This window comes from Lasioglossum baleicum, chromosome 16 (genome assembly GCF_051020765.1).
Source record: "Lasioglossum baleicum chromosome 16, iyLasBale1, whole genome shotgun sequence".
Lineage (NCBI taxonomy): Eukaryota > Metazoa > Arthropoda > Insecta > Hymenoptera > Halictidae > Lasioglossum > Lasioglossum baleicum.
In genome coordinates this window covers 7,537,080-7,560,784 of record NC_134944.1, presented here as the reverse complement: position 1 = coordinate 7,560,784, position 23,705 = coordinate 7,537,080, and the positions used below count along the sequence as shown (strand labels likewise).

General features: G+C 45.6%; 5 protein-coding genes across 7 annotated transcripts; 3 read left to right on the top strand and 2 right to left on the bottom strand.

Moving 5' to 3' along the window:
* Nucleotides 1-2,140: 2,140 nt before the first annotated feature.
* Gsts4 (glutathione S-transferase S4) lies at nt 2,141-4,084 on the bottom strand. The gene is made up of 4 exons (XM_076440467.1): nt 3,946-4,084; nt 2,897-3,064; nt 2,636-2,781; nt 2,141-2,378 (listed from the first exon to the last, which is right to left on the bottom strand). Exons 1-4 carry the CDS (start codon nt 4,082-4,084, stop codon nt 2,211-2,213), a joined length of 621 nt encoding a protein of 206 aa, XP_076296582.1. The 3' UTR covers nt 2,141-2,210.
* A 340-nt stretch (nt 4,085-4,424) lies between these two features.
* LOC143216892 (glutamyl aminopeptidase) lies at nt 4,425-11,375 on the top strand. 2 transcript variants are annotated; one of them, XM_076440459.1, is made up of 18 exons: nt 4,425-4,550; nt 4,633-4,761; nt 4,854-5,311; nt 5,377-5,630; nt 5,756-5,903; nt 5,959-6,229; nt 6,291-6,559; nt 6,934-7,068; nt 7,288-7,571; nt 7,829-7,917; nt 8,015-8,142; nt 8,495-8,698; nt 8,756-8,835; nt 9,603-9,742; nt 9,808-9,946; nt 10,620-10,733; nt 11,033-11,141; nt 11,211-11,375. In XM_076440459.1, the coding sequence occupies exons 3-18, from the start codon at nt 5,096-5,098 to the stop codon at nt 11,358-11,360; spliced, it is 2,730 nt and encodes a 909-aa protein (XP_076296574.1). In that variant the 5' UTR covers nt 4,425-4,550; nt 4,633-4,761; nt 4,854-5,095; the 3' UTR covers nt 11,361-11,375. The 2 variants fall into 2 exon arrangements, with proteins under 2 accessions (XP_076296574.1, XP_076296575.1); XM_076440460.1 differs by lacking the exon at nt 6,934-7,068 and having other exon boundaries at nt 11,033-11,375.
* Nucleotides 11,376-11,400: 25 nt separating this feature from the next.
* Nucleotides 11,401-14,285, top strand: LOC143216895 (uncharacterized). Of its 2 annotated transcripts, none has more exons than XM_076440465.1 (4): nt 11,401-12,305; nt 12,603-12,819; nt 12,908-13,063; nt 14,133-14,285. In XM_076440465.1, the coding sequence occupies exons 1-4, from the start codon at nt 12,136-12,138 to the stop codon at nt 14,262-14,264; spliced, it is 675 nt and encodes a 224-aa protein (XP_076296580.1). In that variant the 5' UTR covers nt 11,401-12,135; the 3' UTR covers nt 14,265-14,285. The 2 variants fall into 2 exon arrangements, with proteins under 2 accessions (XP_076296580.1, XP_076296579.1); XM_076440464.1 differs by having other exon boundaries at nt 11,875-12,305; nt 12,603-12,823; nt 12,912-13,063.
* Nucleotides 14,286-14,287: 2 nt separating this feature from the next.
* On the top strand, nt 14,288-17,284 carry LOC143216896 (uncharacterized). Its single transcript, XM_076440466.1, has 4 exons — nt 14,288-15,969; nt 16,051-16,132; nt 16,230-16,344; nt 16,555-17,284. Exons 1-4 carry the CDS (start codon nt 15,815-15,817, stop codon nt 16,833-16,835), a joined length of 633 nt encoding a protein of 210 aa, XP_076296581.1. The 5' UTR covers nt 14,288-15,814; the 3' UTR covers nt 16,836-17,284.
* On the bottom strand, nt 16,850-23,509 carry Vgn (vitellogenin). Its single transcript, XM_076440450.1, has 7 exons — nt 23,350-23,509; nt 22,124-22,845; nt 21,138-22,049; nt 19,892-20,927; nt 18,194-19,819; nt 17,691-18,118; nt 16,850-17,507 (listed from the first exon to the last, which is right to left on the bottom strand). The coding sequence occupies exons 1-7, from the start codon at nt 23,390-23,392 to the stop codon at nt 16,947-16,949; spliced, it is 5,328 nt and encodes a 1,775-aa protein (XP_076296565.1). The 5' UTR covers nt 23,393-23,509; the 3' UTR covers nt 16,850-16,946.
* Between the last annotated feature and the right edge of the window lie 196 nt (nt 23,510-23,705).

Genomic DNA, 23,705 nt, shown 5'->3' with positions numbered 1-23,705 from the left:
CGCCAGCTTCTAGAAAATTGTGCACGATTTGAAGAGAAAGTTTCGAGCTAATTTTAGTGTGTGTTCTTATTGGAATTTTCGAACGTTTGAGGGTTCAAATTGAAGATGGAGGATCGCACTTTGTGATAGGAGCACCTGTGTTTAAAAGAAGTGTCAAGACGTCAGCTTGAACAAAAGTGACTCGAGGTAAGTGCTACTTGCTTGTCGATTTTTACACTAACCATACCGGCTACAAAATGTATCGGATATAGAGTGTTTTATAAAAATTACAAGACTGAATTGTATACAGTGGCTCACGGAAGTATTCGAACGCCCTTTAAAACAGAATAACTTTTTTATAATTGTAACAAACGACCTGATTTTTTAGAATCAATTAGAAGCACTGGTTTATGCAATGATATGCAAAAAAGATTTTCCAAAAAATTATAATTTACAAAGTTACATGCAAAAATAAAAAAGGCATTTTTTAAAACTTTTTTATTGGGACCCTTAAAGAAAATTTAAAGTATATGTTTTGTAGATCTATGTTAGTTATACACATGCTGAAAATTTCGTCAAAATCGATTGACATACACACGAGCTACAAGCGATTAAAAATGTGGAAAATCGTAGTTTTACACGATTTTTGATCAGTTTCTGCTTAAAATCCACAAAATCGTACATCTTTCGATGCGTGTCGTTTTTTCCTGCGTCAACCGATTTCGATGAAATTTTCAGCATGTGTGTAACTAACATAGATCTACAAAACATATATTTTAAATTTTCATTAAGGGCCCTAATAAAAAAGTTTAAAAAATGACTTTTTTATTTTTGCATGTAACTTTGTAAATCATAATTTTTTGGAAAATCTTTTTTGCATATCATTTCATAAACCAGTGCTTCTATTTGATTATAAAAAATCAGGTCGTTTGTTACGATTATAAGAAAGTTATTCTGTTTTAAAGGGCGTTCGAATACTTTCGTGAGCCACTGTAGATCTTTCACAATTTTTATAACAATACGTGATCGAATAAAGAAATTTATTGAAGAATTTCTGGTGTGTGTGGAAGCATCTTTATAAATTCTATAATTCAATCGGTCATTCACACTTTATTTGGGCAGACTGTAAACTCTATTACAAGAGATCTCGCGCGAAATGGCTTGGTAATCTTTTAAATGTTCTATGTCGCGATGACAGTTGCGTGATATTATACCTATATGTATACATATGTATAATGTATACCCGCTGGCGGAGTAGCGGGGAGAGGAGGGACTTTGGCCGCGCTGCGCTGTGCTGATTGTTTTGGTTAGCAGCGGACTGCAGCGGACTCGGTGACGAGAGAAGGACGAAGGACGCTGTTTTTCACCTCGTTGTTTAGCTGCTACAAATGTGACACGGAATGGGAAGGGGGCTTTAGGCTAGAGCCCCCCGAACGAGAAACAGAAAAATACATTGGGTGATTGGTTTACTGTTTACACTTGTACTTATTTATCTCGTCTGTGGTAACATCATCGAGTGTCGTAGAAAATTTTGGTTATTGTCATAAGAGAGTGTATTAGAGGATGGAAGATTGCGCATTGATTGTGGGTAAGGAGGAGTTAATTGAAAATTAATTTCCTGTAATAAAAATCCTGTAATGAATATGGTACATTGAAAACAGTGTTCTCGAATTTTTCTAATATTTTACTGTTTCATATATCCAGTCAATTATTTCATGAATGCATACAAATCCGCAGTCTAATTATTTCAAAAGTGAAGTACATTGAAAACACAGTATTCTTGGATTTTTCGTACATCATCCAGTCAGTTTCTTTATAAATACATGCAAATCCGCAGTGTAATTATAATAGAAGCGAAGTACAAAATTAAAGTAAGATAAGATAAGTTCGTATATCAGTGTTCATCAAATCTTTCTTCATAAATGCATACAAATCTGCAGATTAACTATAACAAAAGCGGTTTACAAAATTAAAGTAAGATAAGATAAGTTCATATCAGTGTTCATCAAATATGTACTTCTCTTTTCGAACGATCAACTGTTATTTCAAAATAGCATTTGTGTTCTAATTCCATGTTCGATTTTCATCGATAACGTAGGTCCCGAAGTGGTCGACGGTCGATAAAAGAAAGGATCTTAAAAAAACCGCGAAATTCCAGCGCTTTTCGTCTCGGTGTTTGTTTTATTAAAATCTTATACAAGACAAATAGAACGAATTATTATAAGAATGAACTAAAACAATAGCTTCGGTCTCTTCTCCACCCACGTTTTGATGCTTGGAATCGACAGAACCTTCTCTTTGAGCGCCTTCAAGTTAGGATGATCCACTGTGATGTCGGATTCGTACACTGTCGTCAACGAGTCCGAAATGGCGACGAAAAATAGATCCGCGTAGCTCAACTGTAATCAAATATTAACAATCACTAATTACTAGACTGTGCATTTCATTCTAACAGAATTCGGTAGGTCAACATTTTCAAAATTCAAATTTATATTCTCTATAAAGATCCACAATTTAATAATAACACTTATTAGCTTTCAGCGAGTATTGCGACAAGTACTTTCGACGATCAACGTGACAAAAAATAAGTAAATCTTGGCCAGAAGAAGTCGTTGAACTTTTGACCCGATCTTCCAATGACTCCAGAAGTACTCACCTGTCCTCCATGCAGGTAACCGCCGTTTTTCTGGACCAGAGCCTCCAGAGTATTCAGGTAGAAAGGTATCACCCTCGAGAACACGTCCGACTTCTTTTTAGCTTTCAAGGCCTGATCGGTTTCCCTGTAGTAGTTCGACACCACGACTGCGAAGAGGAACAACATGTCGGAGAGAGAAAGCAAGAGAAATCCAGGTGCTATTTACGCGACAAGCATCGCCGGAAAGAAATCCATTTGACCGGCGAACGAATCAATATTTACGTCTCCTGAAGTCGTGGAGGCCGTTCGCGATTCCGTCGATTGCCAGGTCGTCGAGAGCGGTCGTCCCACGCAGACCAAACTGTTTGGCGAGATATTGGCAGATAGGCAACGTCTGCGAGTAAACTTTCCCGTCGATTTCCAACGTGGGCACCTGGCCGAACGGGGTCGCTGGAAAATCAGCCAAAATCTTGCTGTATCCGAACGCTCTAATTGGTGCTCGGCGTTCGTTTAACCGTTTGCACTCCTTCGTCGAGTGTATCTCGACATCAGAGAAAGAAAAATGGAAATAGAACGGGTTTTTATATGTATGTACATATATGGTTCTTCCTTTATTTCATTAATTACTCATTTTTTAGTTAAAAACAGATATAAGATCCACAAATATAAATTACAACAAAGTTTGATATTTAATATAATTAGTAAAGAAAATTGTTTCAAATAAATAGCAGTGAAGGAACTATCCGTTGAAGTAAATTTCAAATGAAACACTTAAAATAGTAGGGGGTTGTTGGCAAGAAAATTGAAAACTAATTCGGAGTGCAAAGGGTTAAATCTTCGCCTTGGAAGATCTACCGACACCGGTCGAAATGACCGGTTCCAGATCTTTGATTTTGCAATTATCGAAGTTACGAAGATGCTTTCATAGGAAATAATTAGATAATTTTGAATAAGTAAATTAGAGGGGTTAAATCGTAATCACTAGACTGCGGATGTTTATGCAATTTGCAGTTTTCTGTGGTAATAGTCTTTTCAGCTCAGATGTAAATTAAAATCCTACTAAATTCCGTCGAATTTTATACCCTACCATTTTTAGAAATTTTTAGAAGCGTAGTGGTCACTATACTGCGGATCTTTGTGCATTTATGGCTCCTGAAAATGTTCAAAAACTGCCGGAGTATAAAATTCGACAGAATTTATTTATTCCAGACCTGCGAAGGCTGCTACCACTAAAACTAAGATTTTATTTGATTCCAGTTTCTCTGGAAATTCGTCTGCAAAAATGGCAAATTGCATAAATAATCGCAATCTAGTGATCACACTATGATTACTCTGCTTTATAGCGTTCCATTCAGCGGACGAGTGTTCCAATCGAACGTCCTCGAAGTCAACGCCGCCGTAGCTCAACAGGAATCTTATGGGCTCTCCTAAACCCATAACGTTGAAGTACGTCAACTTGTACTTTGCCATTTTTGCTAATCTGAAAACAACGCCGGTTCAGCCACGAAAGTCCATGCAAGGCAGAGGGTTTTTCACGGAATAAATGAATGAAAATGAACACTGCACGTGAACTCACCGTAGGACCGAGCGAAATAGTGACGAACCGCAGACTAACCGCCTCCCAAGGTTAGCCTGGAATTATATAATTCCCCTACTTTCGCCTCGCGAATTATCTTCGTCCATGTCTTATCTAACAGACCCTCTTTGTCCACAGGGGCCTCCGATTGGTGCTCCGCTTCAAACCAAGCCGCTGCTATACTTTCACCTCCGCATGGCATTCTCCGTTGAGAACCGTTGAGCGCCTGTAAACTGTAAACTTCTCCGAATATGATCGATAAATACCACTCGAGGCTTATCAAGGTCTAGATATTTCATAGAAAATATCGTACAAAATTCGAAGGGGACGACGTCGAGAAAAAACTAGGGTGGTTGCGTGGTAAAATAGAAAAAGTTGATTTACGGGCATTGCCACTGTTCATTTATATGCAAACAATAATGCAAACTTGTTAAATACCCAGATACGCATACTGCAATTAATTCGGATTTTTATGTTGAAAATCCTGGTCATTGGAAATAAAAAATCTCAAAACAAGTGGAAAAATGCAGATTTCGCGTTGGAGTTTAATATTTCGGTGGAGACCCTTGCGGTAAAAAAGATAAAAAATTATCCGTCTCGACGTCTTTCGAAATATTCTCCATCAATTGTATTCTCCTAAATAATTTTTAATTTTCAATTTAGCGCTGATGCAGTTAATTTCTTCGATTTTCGGGGATCGACTACCAATCCAGCTGAAGTGAGCCGATTCTTCCGGAGTGGCTCTCTTCGAGAGCAGATCGGCTAACCAATCTGGCCATCGCTGCCTGGTTTAATTATAAACTCTTAATCAGCTAGTAAGGCTCCGTTGAATAAAGAGTTCTTTTCTAGCCGAGCGTTGATAAGGGGCTCGTCCGAACAGGCCAGTCATTGTTTCGAAAAAGAGGATGATCGGCCGGCTGTTTATCTTAATTGCGATGATCTCGCGGCTGGTGGATCTTCAGGAGACCGGGAGTACCGGAAGACATCGCATCGAACCTGTGGACGTCGACAAACGTCTGCCAGAGGATGTCGTACCCAGCAATTACGTTATCGCGATCGCTCCAGACTTCCGGAAGGACGACTTTCACGGCTCCGTCCGCATCGACATCGAGATACTAAACGTTAGACTTCAACACCTAATCGCAAGTCCCAAATTTCCTCATTAATCTATAATTAATCGTTACAGGCTCGAAGCTACATCGTCCTGCACTCGAGCAACTTGACAGTGCTCTCGACCAAGCTGTACTCTCAACGATCCCAAGCGGAGATCACTATAAAGTCAGTGACACCCATCTATAAACGCGAGATGATAGTCATCAAAACGCTCAGTATCATTCCCTCTGGACAGTATTCCCTGAGGATGAATTTCAGTGGGAGTTTGAAAGGGAAGGTGTCCGGATTCTACTTGAGCAAGTATACTGATCCCAGTGGGTCGATCAGGTAATTCGAATTTCCAGTGGACAGAGGATCCACGATTAATACTAAACCTACAAATAAAATATCTAAAATGGGTCATTTGACCCCTCGTGGTAGGTTTAGTGTTACACTACTGTAATTTTTCGCAGAAAGTTAGCGACAACTCAGTTCGAGCCGTTCTTCGCGAGAACCGCTTTCCCGTGTTTCGACGAGCCACGATTCAAGTCCACGTTCCTGATCCGCATTCTTCACACAGAGAAGCCTCTGTATCGTGCGATGTCGAACATGCCAGTGACGGTGAGTTGCAACGTCATCTGTGCATGCGTAAAAATTAGGAAAGCACTTGTTCCAGAGAACAGAGACGATGAAAGACGACAGCTCCACAACAGTGACGTACTTCGAGCTCTCGCCGCCGATGTCCACGTACTTGGTAGCGTTCCTCGTCAGCGACTTCGAGTGTCTGGAGTCGTCGTTGACGGTGCTGAATGGCAGCAGCATACCTGTGAACGTCTGCGTGAGACCGATGTACAAGAACAAGACCAGGTTCGCGTTGGACGTGGCCGTGAAAACTATGGAATACTATCTGACCGTCTTCAACATCGACTACCCTCTACCCAAGCTAGGTAACCATTGCTGATAGTTCAACCGTAGATACTTATGCTAAATAAAAATAACAAACTTCAGACCTGGTAGGGATTCCCGACTTCAACGCAGGCGCCATGGAGAATTGGGGCCTGGTCACCTTCAGGGAGACGGAATTATTGCACACGGAGAACGACAGCTCCACCGTGAACACGAGGAGTGTTTGTCACACGGTGGCCCATGAATTGGCGCACATGTGGTTCGGGGATCTGGTCACCCTGAGCTGGTGGAACGATCTGTGGCTGAACGAAGGGTTTGCGACCTACATGGAGCACATGGCGTTGGACTTCGTGTTCCCGCAGTGGAACCAGGTCGATCAGTACTATCCCCTCATTATTATAGACTAGCATCATTTATTTTTAGCACTTAATCCTGTAGAATACCTTTTTGGCTAGCGGCTGTCTGTGTGCCAAATTTCAACTATCTATGTCTTCTGTATTTCGAGATTTTTTACCGTTACAGAGGACAGAGAAATAACTAATTTAATTTTAGCAATTAATCCTGAGGCATTTCCGGGATCATAATATGTATATTCGCGCACCTCTTTGGGCTAACGACTATCTGTGTATAAAATTTCAGCTTTCTATGTCTTCTGTGTTTCGAGATTTTTTACCGTTACAGAGGACATAGGAATTGTCATATATAAATTGATTGTACATATTCATAGATCCGATCTTTCCATTAGATAGACTCTTTTCCGTTGCATACGAAGTACATTGCCATGAGACACGACCGCAAGATCAGGGCCAGGCCGATCGTGAAACGCGTCGAGGATCCTCAGGATATACAGGAGATGTTCGATCGGATCTCCTATCAAAAAGTACGGCCAGAGATCTAACGCTTTTTGTTGAATGTATTTCGAAGAAGTGGAGTTAAAAAACTTTTTACCGAGATCCGTCCAGGTCAGAAATTGTCGAAAATTAGGAAACCTGGACAGTGGCGTCATCCCACGACGCCAAGCGTAACTCCCGCGATCCAGGAAACGTTGAAATCGTCTTGCCAGCATTTTCTCTTCTCAGAGATGATCTATGAATCGCAGGCTGCAGCAGTGATCCGGATGCTCGAGGATGCGATAGGCAACTCGAGGTTCATCTACGGGATCAGGGACTATTTGCTGACACATCGTTTTCGCAACGCAGCCTCGCGCGACCTGTTCGAGATTCTGCAGAACAGCAGCCGCACCAGTATCGATATCGTTGATTTCATGAATCGGTGGACCAGCTTCCCGGGATTTCCGGTGATCAATCTGATCTATGATCAGAAGATCTTCAGACTCTCGCAGCGGCGGTTCGTTGCGAGCAAGAAATTTCACGAGACTCTCGAGTACGTACAATCGTGTCATTCTCCCTTTAAATATTATTCAAACAATTGTAAATGGTCGTAATGTTGTAAAAAATATACTGCTACATTCGGGAGAGTGTGCAGAATATTTCCATGTAAAAATCGTTCACGTAGCTGTTGTGGTTGGGGCAGGAAAAATTCTCAAAGTTGAAAACTCGGCTGAAAATTTAATGTTTATAGAGGTGATGGGGAAGAATGATGATGATAAGATAACAATGGTGGCAAATTTCTCGTTACAGCGATGGAAGCTGGACGATCCCCGTGAAGTACATAACCAGCCGGATGGACGGCGTGAAGTTCGACTGGTTCCTGGCGAACTTCTCCTGCGGTAATGATCGCGATCGAATTGATTTAGAAAGGATCTTGGCCGCGCGCTGTCCGCCGTTTCCGCCGTGGTGCGAAATGGGTAATTGACCTGATTGCAGTGGAACTGACTCTGGAGAACAGGGTGGATTGGATTAAACTGAATCACAGATCCGTCGGGTACTACGTCGTCAATTACACGGAGGAGAGCTGGAACATCTTCGGCGACTTGCTGCGCGGAAATCATCAAGTGATCAAGCCAATTTCCACTCAAGACAGTTCCTAACTCGCGTGCCATTACTCATTTTCCATTATAAATTAAGACCTCTGTAAAAACATTAGAGTTGAAAACATTAGAATTTCTTCTATAAACTATTTCGGAAAAATGCGAGATTGGAAAACCTGATGTTTGAACAACCGCTGGAAGAGATAACTAACTGAAAACAAAATTCAATGGTTAAATTTTAATGAATTTAGCTTTCTTAATCAATTATATAGTCGCCATTCTTGTTAGAAAAAAATAAAGCTGTATTCTTTAAAGTTTAACATTGAATTTTATTTTCAAATCGGGCACGAACTTGTACAATCATCTGATATTTCAGGCGTTGAGTCCCACGGACAGAGCCGATCTGCTGCACGACGCCTTCCTGTTGGCGGACGCGTCGAGCTTGAATTATGCTACCGCGATGAACCTAACAGTCTACCTCTCGAACGAGACATCGTATCAACCCTGGGCCGTGGTTGCTGATTGGTTCAGCGAGGTGAACAGATTGCTGGGCAGAACAAAGTTGCACAACCGTTTCCAGGTAGCCTAGTCTCCATACGATTTTTTCGAAACAGTAATTCACTATGAATTTTTACAGATATACGCTAGGAGACTGGTCGACGACATCTATCATCGAGTCGGATGGCGCGTCGCCGTGGAAAGAAAGCTGCCGAATCGGTTAGTTCAATTTCATATCAGCTTCGTCGATAGATATTTTCGAGCCCGTTTAAATGGACCTTCAGGCTTATTACGCATTCGGGATTATTATACAACGACGTATAAATGCGAGTCCACCTGCATGTTGTATTGATCAATTAGCGGGGAAGGGATCAACGCGTTGACCGTGATGGCTCCTGCGATAATCAGCTTCCTACAAATTAATTAACATGAAAACAGCGCCATTAGTCGGCGCTCGTTGTATAATATAACGCGTATACACATGCACGACGAAAATGTTGCTGGGACGACTGTTGCGTCGTTATCTTCGAGATAAAAGTATTCGGCGATTGGCAAAGTTCGAGTCTTAATCGGTAGATCTGAATAATGTACGAAATGTTCTACATTCATTGTAGGAATAATATAAAAATTGATTTCATCCCTTAATGACTTGGTTACATTAAAAACAACATTGCAATATTCTTAGATTTTTCTGGTGTTTTACTAGTTTATATTTCACCCAAACCAGTAAAATGAAGGTAAAATGTACGAGAAAACAGGTGCAATTTGATGTGCACAATGTAAAACAGATTGCATAGATTAAAAGTGATATGGGTTGAAAGAAATATCTTGATTTTTTAATTAAAATTGCTTCGAGTCCAAAAAGTTAAAGGTGCTACTTCACGGAAATCGATTAAATTAATACTAGGGGTAACTAAAGGTACACTGTAACTATACCAATCGTGAATGCCGGATAATTAAGAAAGGCCGTTGGCATTTGTTTCAAGAGAACTGGGCTTGCTGATACTGCACGCAGCTTGCAGCATGGGTCACGAGCATTGTCTGAAGATAGCCGGGAAGAAGCTGAGAAGCTTCCTGGACGGTGAACCTCTGCGAGCGGACATCCGGTCGGTGGTTTACCCGTTCGGTGAGGGAGAAAATATAAATATAAATGGCCCGTCCTTATTATTTATGGCATGATGCTTATGACAGGTCTTGCCGAGAAATCCGTCGACGTGGAATCGATATTCGAGAAGATGTCGGAACTGCTCGCGGCGGAAACCGACGCGCAAGAAAGGGATCGCCTAATCGCCGGGCTGGCCGGTCTGCAAGATAAAAGTCTCCTAACACGGTCCGTCGACTTTTCCCATTCAATTACTAGCTAATTACCGGCACCTTATCTCGCTCGGGGCCTGCTTATCAATATATCCACATTGTATCGTTTATTTATGGAGCATTCGGCCGATTAAATCCTGGAAATAAATTCCAGTAAACAGAACCGGCTGAATGTTCCATGGAAAATATGTGTTTGTTCAACGATATTTTTCTATTGTTATCGACGTTATCAGCGAAACTGCTATCGGTGCATGCGGCAAATCGAATCGATAGACGATAGAGTTCGGCGAACGAAATCTGCAATGGGAACAGACAGCAATGGAAAATTGAACGGATATTTTAGAATATTAATTTTAATCGTACGCGATACTCACGGTAATGCTTGAATTTAGTCCTTTTTTCCCAAGAAAGCATCTCGACAATTTCGATAACTTCATAATATATTTTTCCATCGGACTGTGCGCGTTGTAAATATTCTGTATATTTACAACGGAAGATACGGAAGTTAAAGATAGACGTAGGGCAGCGAGGAAAGTTTCGACCTTCGATGGCGTTTATTATAACTTCTCAAAGTAACATCGTACTTCGTCCTGCGAGCCAATGAACCATGGAATGTTACGTTAAATATATAATAAGTATATTTAACGACACTGCTCTGCCGTGTAACTAACAACTGTCTTCTGGTTCAGGTATCTCGAACGAGCGACCGACGACAGCCTCGTCCGCAAACAGGACTTCGCGCAGGTGTTGATCAAGATGGCGGCCGGCCCTGTGGGGGTCAAGGTGGTCTGGGACTTCGTAAGGTACGAGCTCCTGCGGCTGAGTCACCTGAGATCATTTATAAAATCGTTCAATAACTTTTAATTACTCGCATATAGTACTTGCAATCTCCAAACTTTAGTTTTAAAGTTTCAAGCGTAGACAAAGGTGCCGACTGCACTAGAAAATATTTATTTTGCATTAGAGTAGTTAACTATTTATATTGGAATCTTATAAAGTTCCATATAACCACTTATGTAGACACTTTCTGATCAAATTAATTTCCTCGTAATAAACAAACTTTTCGTCCACCAATTATTGAAACACAAAGGACAATTTCTAGATCTCACTGGGACAGTCTCCGCGAAAAGTATGTGGCCGAGGGTTACAATCTGGGAAAAGCTGTTCTGGTGATCGTTTCGTTGTTCAAGGATCGACAAATGTTACACGAGGTTCGTTCAATTAATATCAACTTGCCAATTTTTCTAAAATCCATAGTTCAAATCCCATTATTTTTTCAGGCGAAAGAATTCTTTCGGCAACATAGCGATCTCGGCGTGACGAAAGTCGCGAAAGCGAACGCCATCGAGGAGATCGAGAACAGCATCGATTGGCTGGCCACGAACAAGGACACTATCGATCAATGGCTGGCGACCAATGGCATCTATTGAATCCCCACGTTGTCCAATCAGAAATCGGCCGACAGGAGCACGCCGGTTTTCGAGATCTGGTTTCTGATCAATAGACTGCGGATCTTTATGCAAAATCAAAATTGTCCGCGTTGATTGCAAGAAACAGAAGACATACTAAAATTTCTCTTTTTCTTGAATGTTGAAACGTTCTTAACTTCTTTTACTTCGTCCACTCATTTATGTAATATTTTAAATGCATCAAATCCGCAGTCTACTGATCAACTACTGTGTTCAACACTTCGTAGAAGCAATAAATAGTTAATTAGCTATCATATCACACGAGTTAACAATAAGAAGTGTAGCAATACATCGATTGTTTCACCGCAAAATCTTCGATCAGCCACTGTGTTCAACAGTTTCTTTAGCATTAATCAGACCACTGCGCCTCGTACTGATCGAACCACGGATTCGTTACCGGTTAATTATCTAATCTCGGTCAGCGGTGCGTCGGTATTTTGAAAAAATCCGCGGAATCAGACAATGGCGAGGCGTCGCGGCGGAGGAACGTCTCCTCGGCGTGCAACGCGGGCTTTATCGGTTTTATCGAAAACTTGTTTCATTACTCATTGCCGATACAGCCGGTTAACTCTTGTAAACAGGCCCTCGCTCGCCTCTCGACCCGATTCAGACGCGAAAGTTATGATTCCTCCGCGTTCGTCGTCGCGAGCAGCTCCTCCAGCGACGATCCAGGGTGTGGATCACATCCAGTCGATACGTTATTACGGTTTTGTGTGAATCAAGTGGACCGTCAACGATGAGCAGAACGGTGCATTACGCGTTGGTCGCGTCCTGGGAGAAGACCGGCTGCAAAATCATCGCGGATCATCCTGCGAAACAGGATCCTGCGTACAGGGCGATCGTCCTCGGCACGGTGGACGGCCTGAAATCGGTGGAGAACGACAGGATCAGTCTCGATCGGGGCAAGTAAGAGAATCCTCGAGAGAGAATTCCTTAAATTACGCGCTCAATGACGAACATCGACCAAAGGTCTTATACATTAAACGAAATGAACGCTATGAGCTACTAACCCTCCATCAGCAACTCAGGTCGTTCCATGATCGAAGCGAAATTTCACTCTCGAATTTCTTCCAATTTTTTTCATGAAATTGTTAGAACCTCTGTAAACTGTAAAAAACAACTTTAACGACGATTATGAAGGACGACCATTACTTTTTATGCAGCTTGTACATTGTGTAAGACCTTGAATTTCATTGTCCACAGGTACACGGTGCACGTGCTGATCGGCGAGCTGCACTACGCTTGCTTGACGTCGAAACTGGAGTGTCCATCATCCGCAGCGTCATTAGAGTCCCGGAGTCAACTGTTCCTGGAGAAGTTGAGGAGCGTTTACAGGGAATTGCCGATTCTGGCAGACCTGTCCAAGGACTTAACCAAATTGGCTCTCACCGACCTGTCGCAACCCTTGAAGAAGATACTGGCGAGTCTAACGATACTACGATTTAATATTTAAAAAATAGTAGGTGAAAGTGGAGAATGGCATGAAGATTAAACACGTGGAATTTCAGGAAGAGTACAATCGACAGGAGGTGGAAGCTGTTCCTCGGTTGGAGTGCGAGCTGGTGGCAATTAGGAAAACGTTGATGGATGGCGTTCAGAAATTGATCGACAGGGGCCAGAGGTTGGAAGAACTGGTACAGAAGACCCAGAGCCTGCAGATTATGGTATAATCGATTGATAGTGCCCCTACGAGCGTTTCACCAGACCGATGTCTTTCGATTTCCGAGTGAAAAGAGGATTTTTGGGGGTTTATTTCGAGCCTGTTGCACTTTTCGAAATTGTAGGGGTGTTTCAGGCCTGTCCAACTTCTTCTTCGTAGCGGGCCACACATACAGTCCGTCCACCACTACGGTGTGACCGTGTCAAATATTGGGGGAACTTCACCTCCCACATTAGAGTTGGACAGGCCTAGAACGTGTGCTATATTTTCATCAACATACTGCGGATTTTATGCACTTAAATATTAGGTTGGAGGGAAAGTTCTGTCGTATTTTAAATGAGCAGGTAATTCTGCTTGTTAATCAAAAAGACGTGTTGCTAGTGGGTGATTGGGAAACAGGAATTGACAGGTTACTTGAAAGAACAACAAACATGTTGTTACAAATAATGGAAATTACATCATTGAATAATAGTAAACAAATATTTTTCTAAATTGATTCAAATGTTGCCTTTAAAATACGACAGAACTTTCACTAAAGAGATTAGTAGCTTTTCGGAATATTACTTCCGAAAATTATTCTGCATAAGTATCCACAGTCTACAGTAATATACAGTTACATTATTTGCAACTTATCGAGACTATTAAGAGAAGAAATCAATTTTTATTTCACTTTTCTAGTTATCGACGCGGACAAATTTTCTTCTGCATAAAGATCCACAGTTCAGTAATCAGATGATGGTTCGGTTGTTAAAGTAACCGATCGGGAGAAGAAGTTTTCATTGAACAACAACTCGCCGGGCTAAATATTGCAGCTACGACCCCAGTCTCGTAAACGTCCGCGTTGTTTATTTGCCCGGGGTTGGTCGCGCGTTGGTGATTACGCTATTTTATTTAGAAACGCCGCGAAGATAGCGGGCTCGTTAATTACGAGAGTATCGGAGAACGATTAACAGCCTCGCGGACGTATTTTCGCAGAGAGTTATTCCTCTTTGTCGTGCAAACAGCGAGTTATAAACATTTCATTACACGTACCTACCTGTATTGTTAATTATCTCTTGATTCTCGCTTTGCAGTCTCGGAAGGACTTTCACATGATGAAGATAACGCAGAAGAGGAGCAACGTCGGCGCGATCGTAATCACAGCTGTCCTGATCATCATCTTCGTCTCTCTCGTCGTCCTTCTGCTCCGCGCATGTACGAAATAAATTATTTATTGTTTTCCTCGAGTTACCTCTTCCTGAAGTAATTTTTAAATACACTCAATCTATTCAATTAATAATTAACTCTTTGTACAGCGTGCATTTATATATTTCGAGTTTAATCTAATCAATATGGAATTCAATTTCGACAATTTCCTGAGACACAGTGCTTCGAATACTCGCAGATCTTCCGTCGATTATGTTAAAATCGAGAATCGATATCGGAAGTGTCCAACTTTTCTCAGCTGGCAGATTTGTTTCGATCGACGATGGTCTCGGTGCTGCGACTCACTGTCGATCCCATCGATTTCCAGGAAGAGATCAAGCGCAGAGACGATTATGCTGAATCGATCAGACGCGAGCATTTTATTGCGGCTCGAAAAATACAGGTTAACCTGAGAGCACAATGAAAACACGAACGATAACCTCTCTCACTCGAGAAAGTTATCGTTCGCTCGTTAATAACGAAGTGCCGGCCACCGTAATCGCCGTCCGAGATATCAATGTTTAAGGTCAAGACCGCGACACTCGATGATGCCGTTTCTCCGACAGCTGGCCAAATGTTTATCCGAAAAATATACTTTCGCACTTCTCGCGTGATATCGCTGCTGTAGACATAATTTCGGATTTTTGCGAAGATCATCCTTGGGGAAGACGAATTGAAAAACATCTTCCCCAACGCGAGTTTGAATTTCCCGCGCGACTCTCCTGCCCGCGCGTCGAAGTCTCCGCGAGGACGATTTTTCGGCGTGGGTCCCGCCGAAGAGAAACACTGTTTTCACGAGAAATTGTTGTCGAAATCGTTCATAAATTAGCCGAAAATTACCGCAACAATCTCCGTGGGGAAGAATCTGAGCAATAATTCGTTAAAACTGGTACCGAGTCTCTTTTCTTCACGCGCGCGATTATGGAAAATGTAAAAATCACCTCTCGAGAATTGTTACATAAATTAACTTATGCGGGCTGTATTCTCATGAGAGTTTCAGGAGATGTTGCTAAATATTTATTAACACTGAACCTACCGCGCTTTAAAAACTGCTGACATGTGTTGCCTTGTAAAAATGACATCATAGAATTTATACAGATTTTCTGTGATTTTTATTATAATATGTGCTCGGATATAAAGCATCATTGTGAAATAAAAATCCAGAAACCGGTCATTTGACCGGCGGTGGTAGGTTCAGTGTTAAGTATTCAACGGTTTGAGCAAAATATAAATTGTCCAAATATTAGTATATCTTAATTGTTCGATTTGAATTTCATTCAACCAATTGCTGCGATTTTATAGAATTTTTGGGGCCGCTGAATGGGCACCGAATGCGTTAATAAATGCCCTCGAGTCATTTTTAGAGAGTGGTAATTTAGGGCGGACGGATTGGATCGAGTTTTCCGTGTGAAACGATTCAGGGGTCACGTTTTAGGCGTGGATCCGTGGTATACTGACCCGTGAGCATTTCCGGCTGCTGCATCGGAGCGCGATCACTATTCAGCGGCACTGGCGCGGTTATTATGTCCGCATCTTCACGGATCGATACCTGGTCGAGCGTGTTCATCGGATGTGGCAGAATTATTACAATCGAATGGCGACGAAGATCCAAGCGGCGTGGCGAGGTTACTGGGTCAGGAAGACGGTCCTCAATATCTCGGCGATGCGACGATGGCTGGAAACCGTTTACAAGAAGAACGGCGAGACTGTGAAGAACATGAACAGGTGTGATCGAACTACTCCCTCGTTCTATTATCGATAGACTGGAAAATAAAAATTGTCTAATTGAATTATTAATCGCGGCAGGTTCAAGTACAACGAGATCAGAAACCGCGAGCGTTCGCTGGAGCTCGAATCGATGCAGTGGGTCCTCTTCATTCTCTTCAAGGTAGTCGGACACGACCGATTTCTGCGCATTAACTTGTCCAAAAAGTGCTTTGCCAAAGCAGCAGTCCAGAAAATCAATGTTCGACGCGTTCCAACAGCTTCATCATCTGCTGCGAACGAAGCAACGACCGGGCGTGGTCACCAGGATCGACAAGAGCAGCTTCACGTTCATCGAGGAGATGCTGAAGTGCTTCGAGTACAGGAAGTACACCGGTAAACAAATCGTCTGTTACCGTGATTGCGATATAGATCCGAAGAAATCGTCGATCTTCCGGGGCACGCACTACGAGAGGTGCGAGAAAGCGATCCGCGAGATCGAGAGGGATCTAAAGATCGGAGTGGTGTCGGTGTTCAGAAGCAAGTCTGACAAATTTTCCATTTACAACTGATAAACCAATCGACTAATTCAACGTGTCTCTTCAGGTTTCCCGTACGAGAAGCAGGAGAAGATGCAGCGCAGGAAGAACAGAGAACTCAAGGAGGCGGCGTTGCACCAGCAGTGCGAGGTCGTTTCGAGACCAACGACGCGATCAGGGAAAAGAGGAAAACTGGAAAATCGACCAAAAGAGAATGTCGAACTCGAAGACCCCTGTAGGATGAAGGAGCTGTACGACAAGATCAAGAACATGGACTGCCAACTGGACCGATTCCAGCTGAGGTGTCCTGTGCACGCTACCGTACTCGCGAGTCAGACGACTGGATGAGAGAAGCAAGAAAATTTATGTGAAAACTATACATTTTATTAATACAAAAGAAACTATACATCGAAGACGATGTTAACTACTAGGTTAGCGTAATCGCTGGGGGTTCCGTGTTCAAGCCTTGCATGCCAGGGGTACGCGGATCGGCTGCGACATGTCGATGCGTTTCTGGCTGAGATCAGGGTTGGCGCCCTTCTCGATCCTCCTCTTCAAGCTCAGCGACGCCTCGTTGATGTCCATGCAGTGGTACTGGTAGTTCTTCATCTTGGTCTCGACAGGCGAGCAGCCAGGTGCGCAGTCGACGACAGGTCGGATGGTGAAGCAGAGCTTGCCATCCATCTCCTTGACCTGGGTCCTGTGGGTGTTGCAATGTTTCCCGGTTAGCTGTTCTCCGCTTTGCTGGTAGCCGAACTTCTCGTTGTTGTGTCTTCCGGCGTCAATGTCGCTGATCACGTTGCTCTGACGGAAGAACCCGATCGGTGTGCATTGTTCGCGAGCCAGTTTCGCGTTCTGCAACGCCGGGCCCTCGCATTGGTCCTTGGTGAGCGCGTACGACGCGATGAACACCTCCGGTGTCCTCATCACGCAGTTCTCGGGGCCCCAGAAGTCGTTGTTCGCCTCGCCGTCGAAGTTACCGCAGAGACCGCGCACGGAGTTGCGGTAGTCCTCGGAAGCCTGTTGGGAAACGAGTGGCCCGTGTTAGAAAGGGAATTTGCCATCCAAAGATGGGATTAGCTTATCAGTAGAGCGCGGGTTTTATGCATTTATGATAAACATGACTACGAAGTATTCAAAGCAGTGGTCCACAACGTGACAACAACGAAAATTATCAGACAACAGAAACAGCTTCGTCCTCACCTTGATCAGAATGCGCTTTCCGTCGTAGATCACTTTCACGTCCTGCTCGTCGGCCGTCACGGCGATCGAGTTGTCGCCCAGTCTGTTGATCTCCAGCTTCACCTCACTCTCCTTCCTCTTCTGGAAGCCCTTCTCCTGCGTGATCTTCAGTGGTTGCGAGTTCAGTTGTACCTGCGGCTCGGAATCTCCAGGTATCAGCAAGATCTCCTGCTCGCCGAGCAAGATCTTCACCTCCTTGTGGCCGTCCTCGATCTCTCTGGCCAACACGCTCACGCTCATATCCTCGGGGATGTGCAGCTTCTCACCTTGCTTCTCCGGGTTCAGTTTAGAGTATGTGGTCATGATCGCGTGCCAACACTTGCCCAGACGCAGCGGGTAGCTGTTGTCGTCGAAGGTCTCGACTCTGGTTTGGTCGATCATGCAGGAATCTGGGGGAAACGAGAGCTTGGGGTTAGATCTAGATTCTAGTAACAACAACAACGATTACAACATCCATCACTTACTGTCCAAGAGGTCGTACATAGTGTCGCCCACGTTCTCGTCCTGGACCATCAAGTCCTCGAGCTCGAGGTTCAACAGGCTCACGGGTACGTTGTTCATGTACATATCCATCTCGCTGGTGAACACAGCTAAGTTAGCCGTATTGAAATCCTTCGACAACTTGAACTCGAGGTCGATGGTTTTCTTGCCGTCGTTCTTAGGGTTGCTGCTGTCGACCTGTGTGTCCACGTATTCAGTGTTGCTGATCGTCTCGAGCAACATGTCAGCCATCAGTCTGAGTGGTTCGGACTCGATGTTCAAGCTGAACTTGTACTCGTCCAGTATCTTGGCGAACGCTGCGGAGTTCTGGCAGTCCCGGAGGATCTTGTTGCCCTGCTTCATCTGTTCCTCGCACGTCTCAATCACCGGGGACTCCTTCAGAAGTTCCTTCAACTGTTCGCTTTGCAACGCCTCTCCTTTCACGTTCAACTGATCGCCTTGCTGGCAGGTAGGTCCGAAGCGGATGTCCATGTCGAATTCCTCCTTCTGGTTGGTGCGTTGCGCCATCTCGTAGCTGGGGATCGTGTTCATCGGGCTGCCTTGGTTAGCAGCGACGCAGATTTGGTACTTGGTATTATCGTCCTCCGGCATGTTCATCTTCCAGAACATCAGCGCCTTGCGTTTGTTCTCGGCGTTGCTCTCGGAATAGGCGATCGTGAGGGAGCTGTGTGTTCTAAGCTCACCGGGGATTTGCACTTCCATGTCGAGGACCGAGGACCTGGCAGCCTTGATGCCTTTGCCGACCTCCTGCAGCAGTTCGTTCCTGCGAATCAATTCGTTACCAGGATTGGACGGCGCGAACGACTTGGCCAGCTTGGACCATTGCTCGGCCTCTTCGCCAGGTTGTATGTTCAGAGAGTCCCAGGCTGCGGAAATGATGAAAGGCTCCTGATTGCCGGGCTCCGCGTTTAAGAACAGGTTCATCTTGCGGAACTCGTTGCTCTTCTGAGTCCATGGGGACCACATGTAATCCGTGATGTCGTTGTTACTCGACTTCCAGAACTGATCGTTGTTCCTGTCGCTCTCTCTTTCCAGCGTGAAGAAGTTCGCCACCTTCGTCATCGGCACAAGATCCTCCTTCCTGAGGATGTCCTCGCCTTGAATCTTGCGCGTGTTCTTGTCGGTGAGCACCGGTTGGAGATTCAGAATATCGTGTTTGGAGGTGTACGGCACAACGCTGTAGTGTAACAGTTTCGCTGTCTCCTCTCCCTTCAGCGGCAGCATCTTCAGCTTCATGGTTCCCTTGGAGGGGCTCACGTCCAGGTTCAGTCTAGCTGGCAGGTACGCTTGGAAGTTCATGTCGACGCCAGCGATGAAGTGCTGGTGCTCGAACGGTGCCAGGAAACCGATTCTACCTTGGACCTTCATCGAGTAGGTCGGACGAGCTTCGATCTTGATGTTCATGCTCTTGTCGCTCTCGAATCGCATCTGACCCTTGCCGCTGAACTTCTGCAGCACCGGTACCTTCAGCGTGTAGAGGAACGGCAGACCAGTCTCCGTCGGGAAGCTCAGGGTCACCTCGTAAGCGGACAGCTTGTTCAGGTTCACGTCGACGCCGTTCTTCAGGTCCATTCCATGAAGGGACATCACTGAAACCGCGCAACAGAATCGTTAATACAATGTCCAGAATCGTGTTGGACCTGCCGAACAAATGTACTCACGCTTGGGGATCTTGCGCAGGGTGTTCGCGTCGAAGGGCAGCTGCCTGGAGGAGAACTTGTTGTCCCACTTGATGATGCCCTCAACGTCGATAGGGTCTGACGGTGTGATCTTCAGCTCGTCGGCGAGTTTCTCGGTCGGCAATTTTCCGGTCTGTTCCTTGTTCTCCTCGAACAAGATGTTGAGGATCCTCTGCGCGTTGGAGACTATCGCGATCCATTCGGTAGGCGGGGTCTGGAAGCCGCCGTAGTTGCTGAACGTGCCCATGTACAGGGCGCTGGGCATACCGTCCTCGCTGGTGATGTAGTTGAAGATGTTCTCCTCAACGATGTCCTGTGACTTCTTGATGGTCTCGTAGATGAACCCGTGGGAGTACCGGTAGCTGTAATCGTCACTGTTCAGAAGGCTGGCAGCGGCGCGAGCCTTGCTAGCGATGTCCCCCCACTTCGTCAATTTCGTCAGACCCAGGATGCTGGATTTCACGGCGGAGTTGACGTTCTTGTTGGTGTCGTAGTTGGTGAACTCGGCCATCTTCTGCAGCATGCTTAACGGCGGGTTGGTCTTCATCAGCACGAAAACTGCCGCGCAACGAACCTCGTGGGCTTCCATCCTGTTCAGATAGATCTTGTACAGCACGGACTGCGCCAATTTCGGATTGAGATCGGCAAGTCTGCTGATGGCGACGACGATCAGGGTCCTTTGGAAGACGGTGGTCTTCTCCTTGCCCTCCAGGAACGGCTCGAACACCGCGAGGATCTTCGGGTGAGCGGTAACGCCCAACGCCACGATGTAGGTCTGTATCATGGGGCTGTTGCCTTCCTTGACCGCGTTCTTCAGCTCCTTCTCCAGGTACGGGATATACTCGTTGACCAGCGTCTGGTCGTGCTTCGAGGCCATGCGACCGAACGTGTGCACCGGGTAAACGTTGTGGATTGAGTGCTTGTCTACCATGGACTTCCGGACCAACTCGCTGAACGAGACGATCGATGCGACCCGCAGAACCTTGTCGTTCAGCGCCTCCGTGCTGGTGGCTAGCTCCTGGAACGGGAAAGTTGCGATTACGATCGGGGGAAGGTTGCTGGATCGGATCCAGGGCGTGCCTTGTAAGCGTAGGTTTTATGGGGATATCATGAGGTGGGTTGAAGGCCAGTAACGTTCGAGATCCTGGCCCCCTCCCCATTTAGTCTAGGGATGGTCACCGTGGGTTTTTTCAGCGGGTATAGCAGGCTAGACATGAAGGCTACTCACGAAGAAAGCCCTGATGTATTCGGCGGTTGGGGTGCGTGCGTTCTTCGGGATCCTGGAGACGATGTCCGCGGCATCCATGCAGTTGATGTCCTTGTTCTTGATCCATTGCTTGATGATGAGCAGAGCGGGTCCGGTGCCAGCCTGGGCCACCGCGTCTCTGAATACAGCCCACGCGTTCTGTTTCACCGCCTGCGACTTGTCGGCGCTCTTCAGCTCGCTGGCAGTGATGTGCAACGCGGTTCCAACCTCGGCCAGCTTCTTCTTGTTCATGGTGCGGAGCAGGCTGGTCAGCACGGTGAATTTCTCGAGGGTCTCTTGCTCAGGGATTTCGCTGGGCTTCTCCAGCTCGTTCGCGATCTGGAAGACGATGTCCTTGGCGGCCTGGACCGTGTCGATGTTCGCGGAATGGTGGCCGATGTGCTTGCCATTGTTGCCGACGAAGTGTGGCAGCAGAGGATTCTGGGGTGCGTCCTCCAAAGTTGGTTTCGGCTGCCAGAAATGGTTCTCCTCGCTGCTGGAGATCGAGCTGCTGGATCCACTGCTAGAGTCGGTGCCTTTAGGGTTCAGCTGGTTTGCCAGAACTTCCTCGCTGGAGCTGACCGAGCGGATGCTGTCCGACGTGCGCCAGTTGTTCTGTTTGCTCGCCAAGCTGTTTCTGCGCTGCTCGGTGTCCGAGAACGGGTTGTCGTAGACGAAGACCAGGTTGCCGGTCGATTCTGGATCAGCCGGGGACGGCAGGTGCTCGTTGATCGTCTTCATGTTAGCCAGCGACACGTTCATCCTGCTGACTACAATGCCGGCCTGGTCGTCGTAGAATCGTGGGCTCACCGACATCTTGCTCGTCGTCACGGAGGATTGGATCACGAAGCGCTTCAGGCTGCCGGAGATGACCACTCGGCTCGTGGAGAATTTCTGTAAGCGGATTTGATTTAAGGTGGCTCGTTTTTAATGCAAACCGAATAATGCAAAACCTTTGTAGCACTTACCGTGAGGAATTGACCGTTGCTGTTGGAGCCAGGTTCCCATCTGTTGCTGCCGGTGATGCCGAAGTGGTAGCCCATCCTCTGTTCGCATCTGTCGAAGTTCTTCGTCTTGCTGATGTCGATGTGTTGTCCGTCGCCCTTCAGCTTCGGCATCGGGACCAGGTCAGGCTTCATGCGGATCACGTACTCGGGCAGAGGCGTGATGTCGTAAAGAACCTCGCATTTTCCACCGACAGAATCCTCCATCACCGGGAACGAGGCGTACGGCTCGTCGTCCGTCGGCACCTGGATGTTCTTCTTGTGCGCGATCGCGTTCGCACCCAAGGTATCGACCTGCAGCTGGCTCACGACGCTCTTCACCAAGTTCACCTCCCAGGTGGGCATCTTCTTGTCCACGATCAGGTCTTCGATCACGCCACGCTTGATCTTGATCTCGAACGGCTTGCCGGTGATCGGCAGGTCGTGGAGTTCGAGACTCTGATCGGAGATCGGCGTGTCCCAACCGTACGGAAGATCCTTGTGGACGTTCGCGTACTGACCGCGCGATAGTTTCGCTCCCAAGGTGTTGGCATCCTTGACTTGGACCGTCAGCAACGCCTTCACCACGACACCCGTGTACCGGTCCGAGAGCTTGTCCAAACTGGTCAGCGTGCGACTCCGCACGATGTAGCTGTATTCGTTGCCGACCTTCCAGCCATGTTGGTAGTCGGCCTGTACTACTCCCGCTGCAAGAATCCCGTACAGTTTAATATTGGGGTTTTTATTCAAGCAATGAACTTCAATCGCCATTTATCATGGCACTTGGATCAGTTTTTTGCCGATAAGGGCCACAAAAGCTACCAGAAAGATGGCAAAAGATCATCTTAAAATACTGAAATTACTTTCCTGCCAATAGAACCGCGGAGGAACGAGGATTGCAACGCAAAAAGAACCAAGTTTCTACGTCGAGCCGTTTTCTAGAAAAACCGGTTCGAAGTTCCGGCCAATCACCACGCGCTGGGACGCTGCTGCGAGCCACGCCCCTCTCCCAGCGATTGGTCGGACTTTGAACCGCTTTTTTCTAGAGAACTGTTCGCTCTAGAGACACGGTTCTTTTTGGAATTTGATCCTGTTTTCGTGTAGATTATTCTGAGATTAAAATTTGTTTAATTCAACCAGGTAAAAATATCTTGTTCAGAAAATGTTGGTGTAGCCCGGCGAGGATCGTAGAGAATACGGTGTGCACTTACCAAGTACCAAAAGAGTCAAAGGTAGCCACATGTTGCAGGCCATCGGAAGACAGGCACTGATGGTTGAACTAGTCGGATCCCCGACATTTATAGGTAGCTAGCTTGTGCCGAATCAGCGTTAAAAATGATTATCGATCCGTCATTAACTGCATTACGATAACATTATCGATGAGCGCAGCTAAACAGCTGCAACATGATCAACAGCGACCAGAGGTCATCAATTCGTGAACTGGAGCGGCTTGGTGATTCATGCTTCAAGGTTAATTAGGTAACAGACAAATTGATGATGATAGTTTATTCCTGATCGGCAGGATCTTGTCTTGGAAAATGGAAGTATCATGGCTACACTTGTTCGC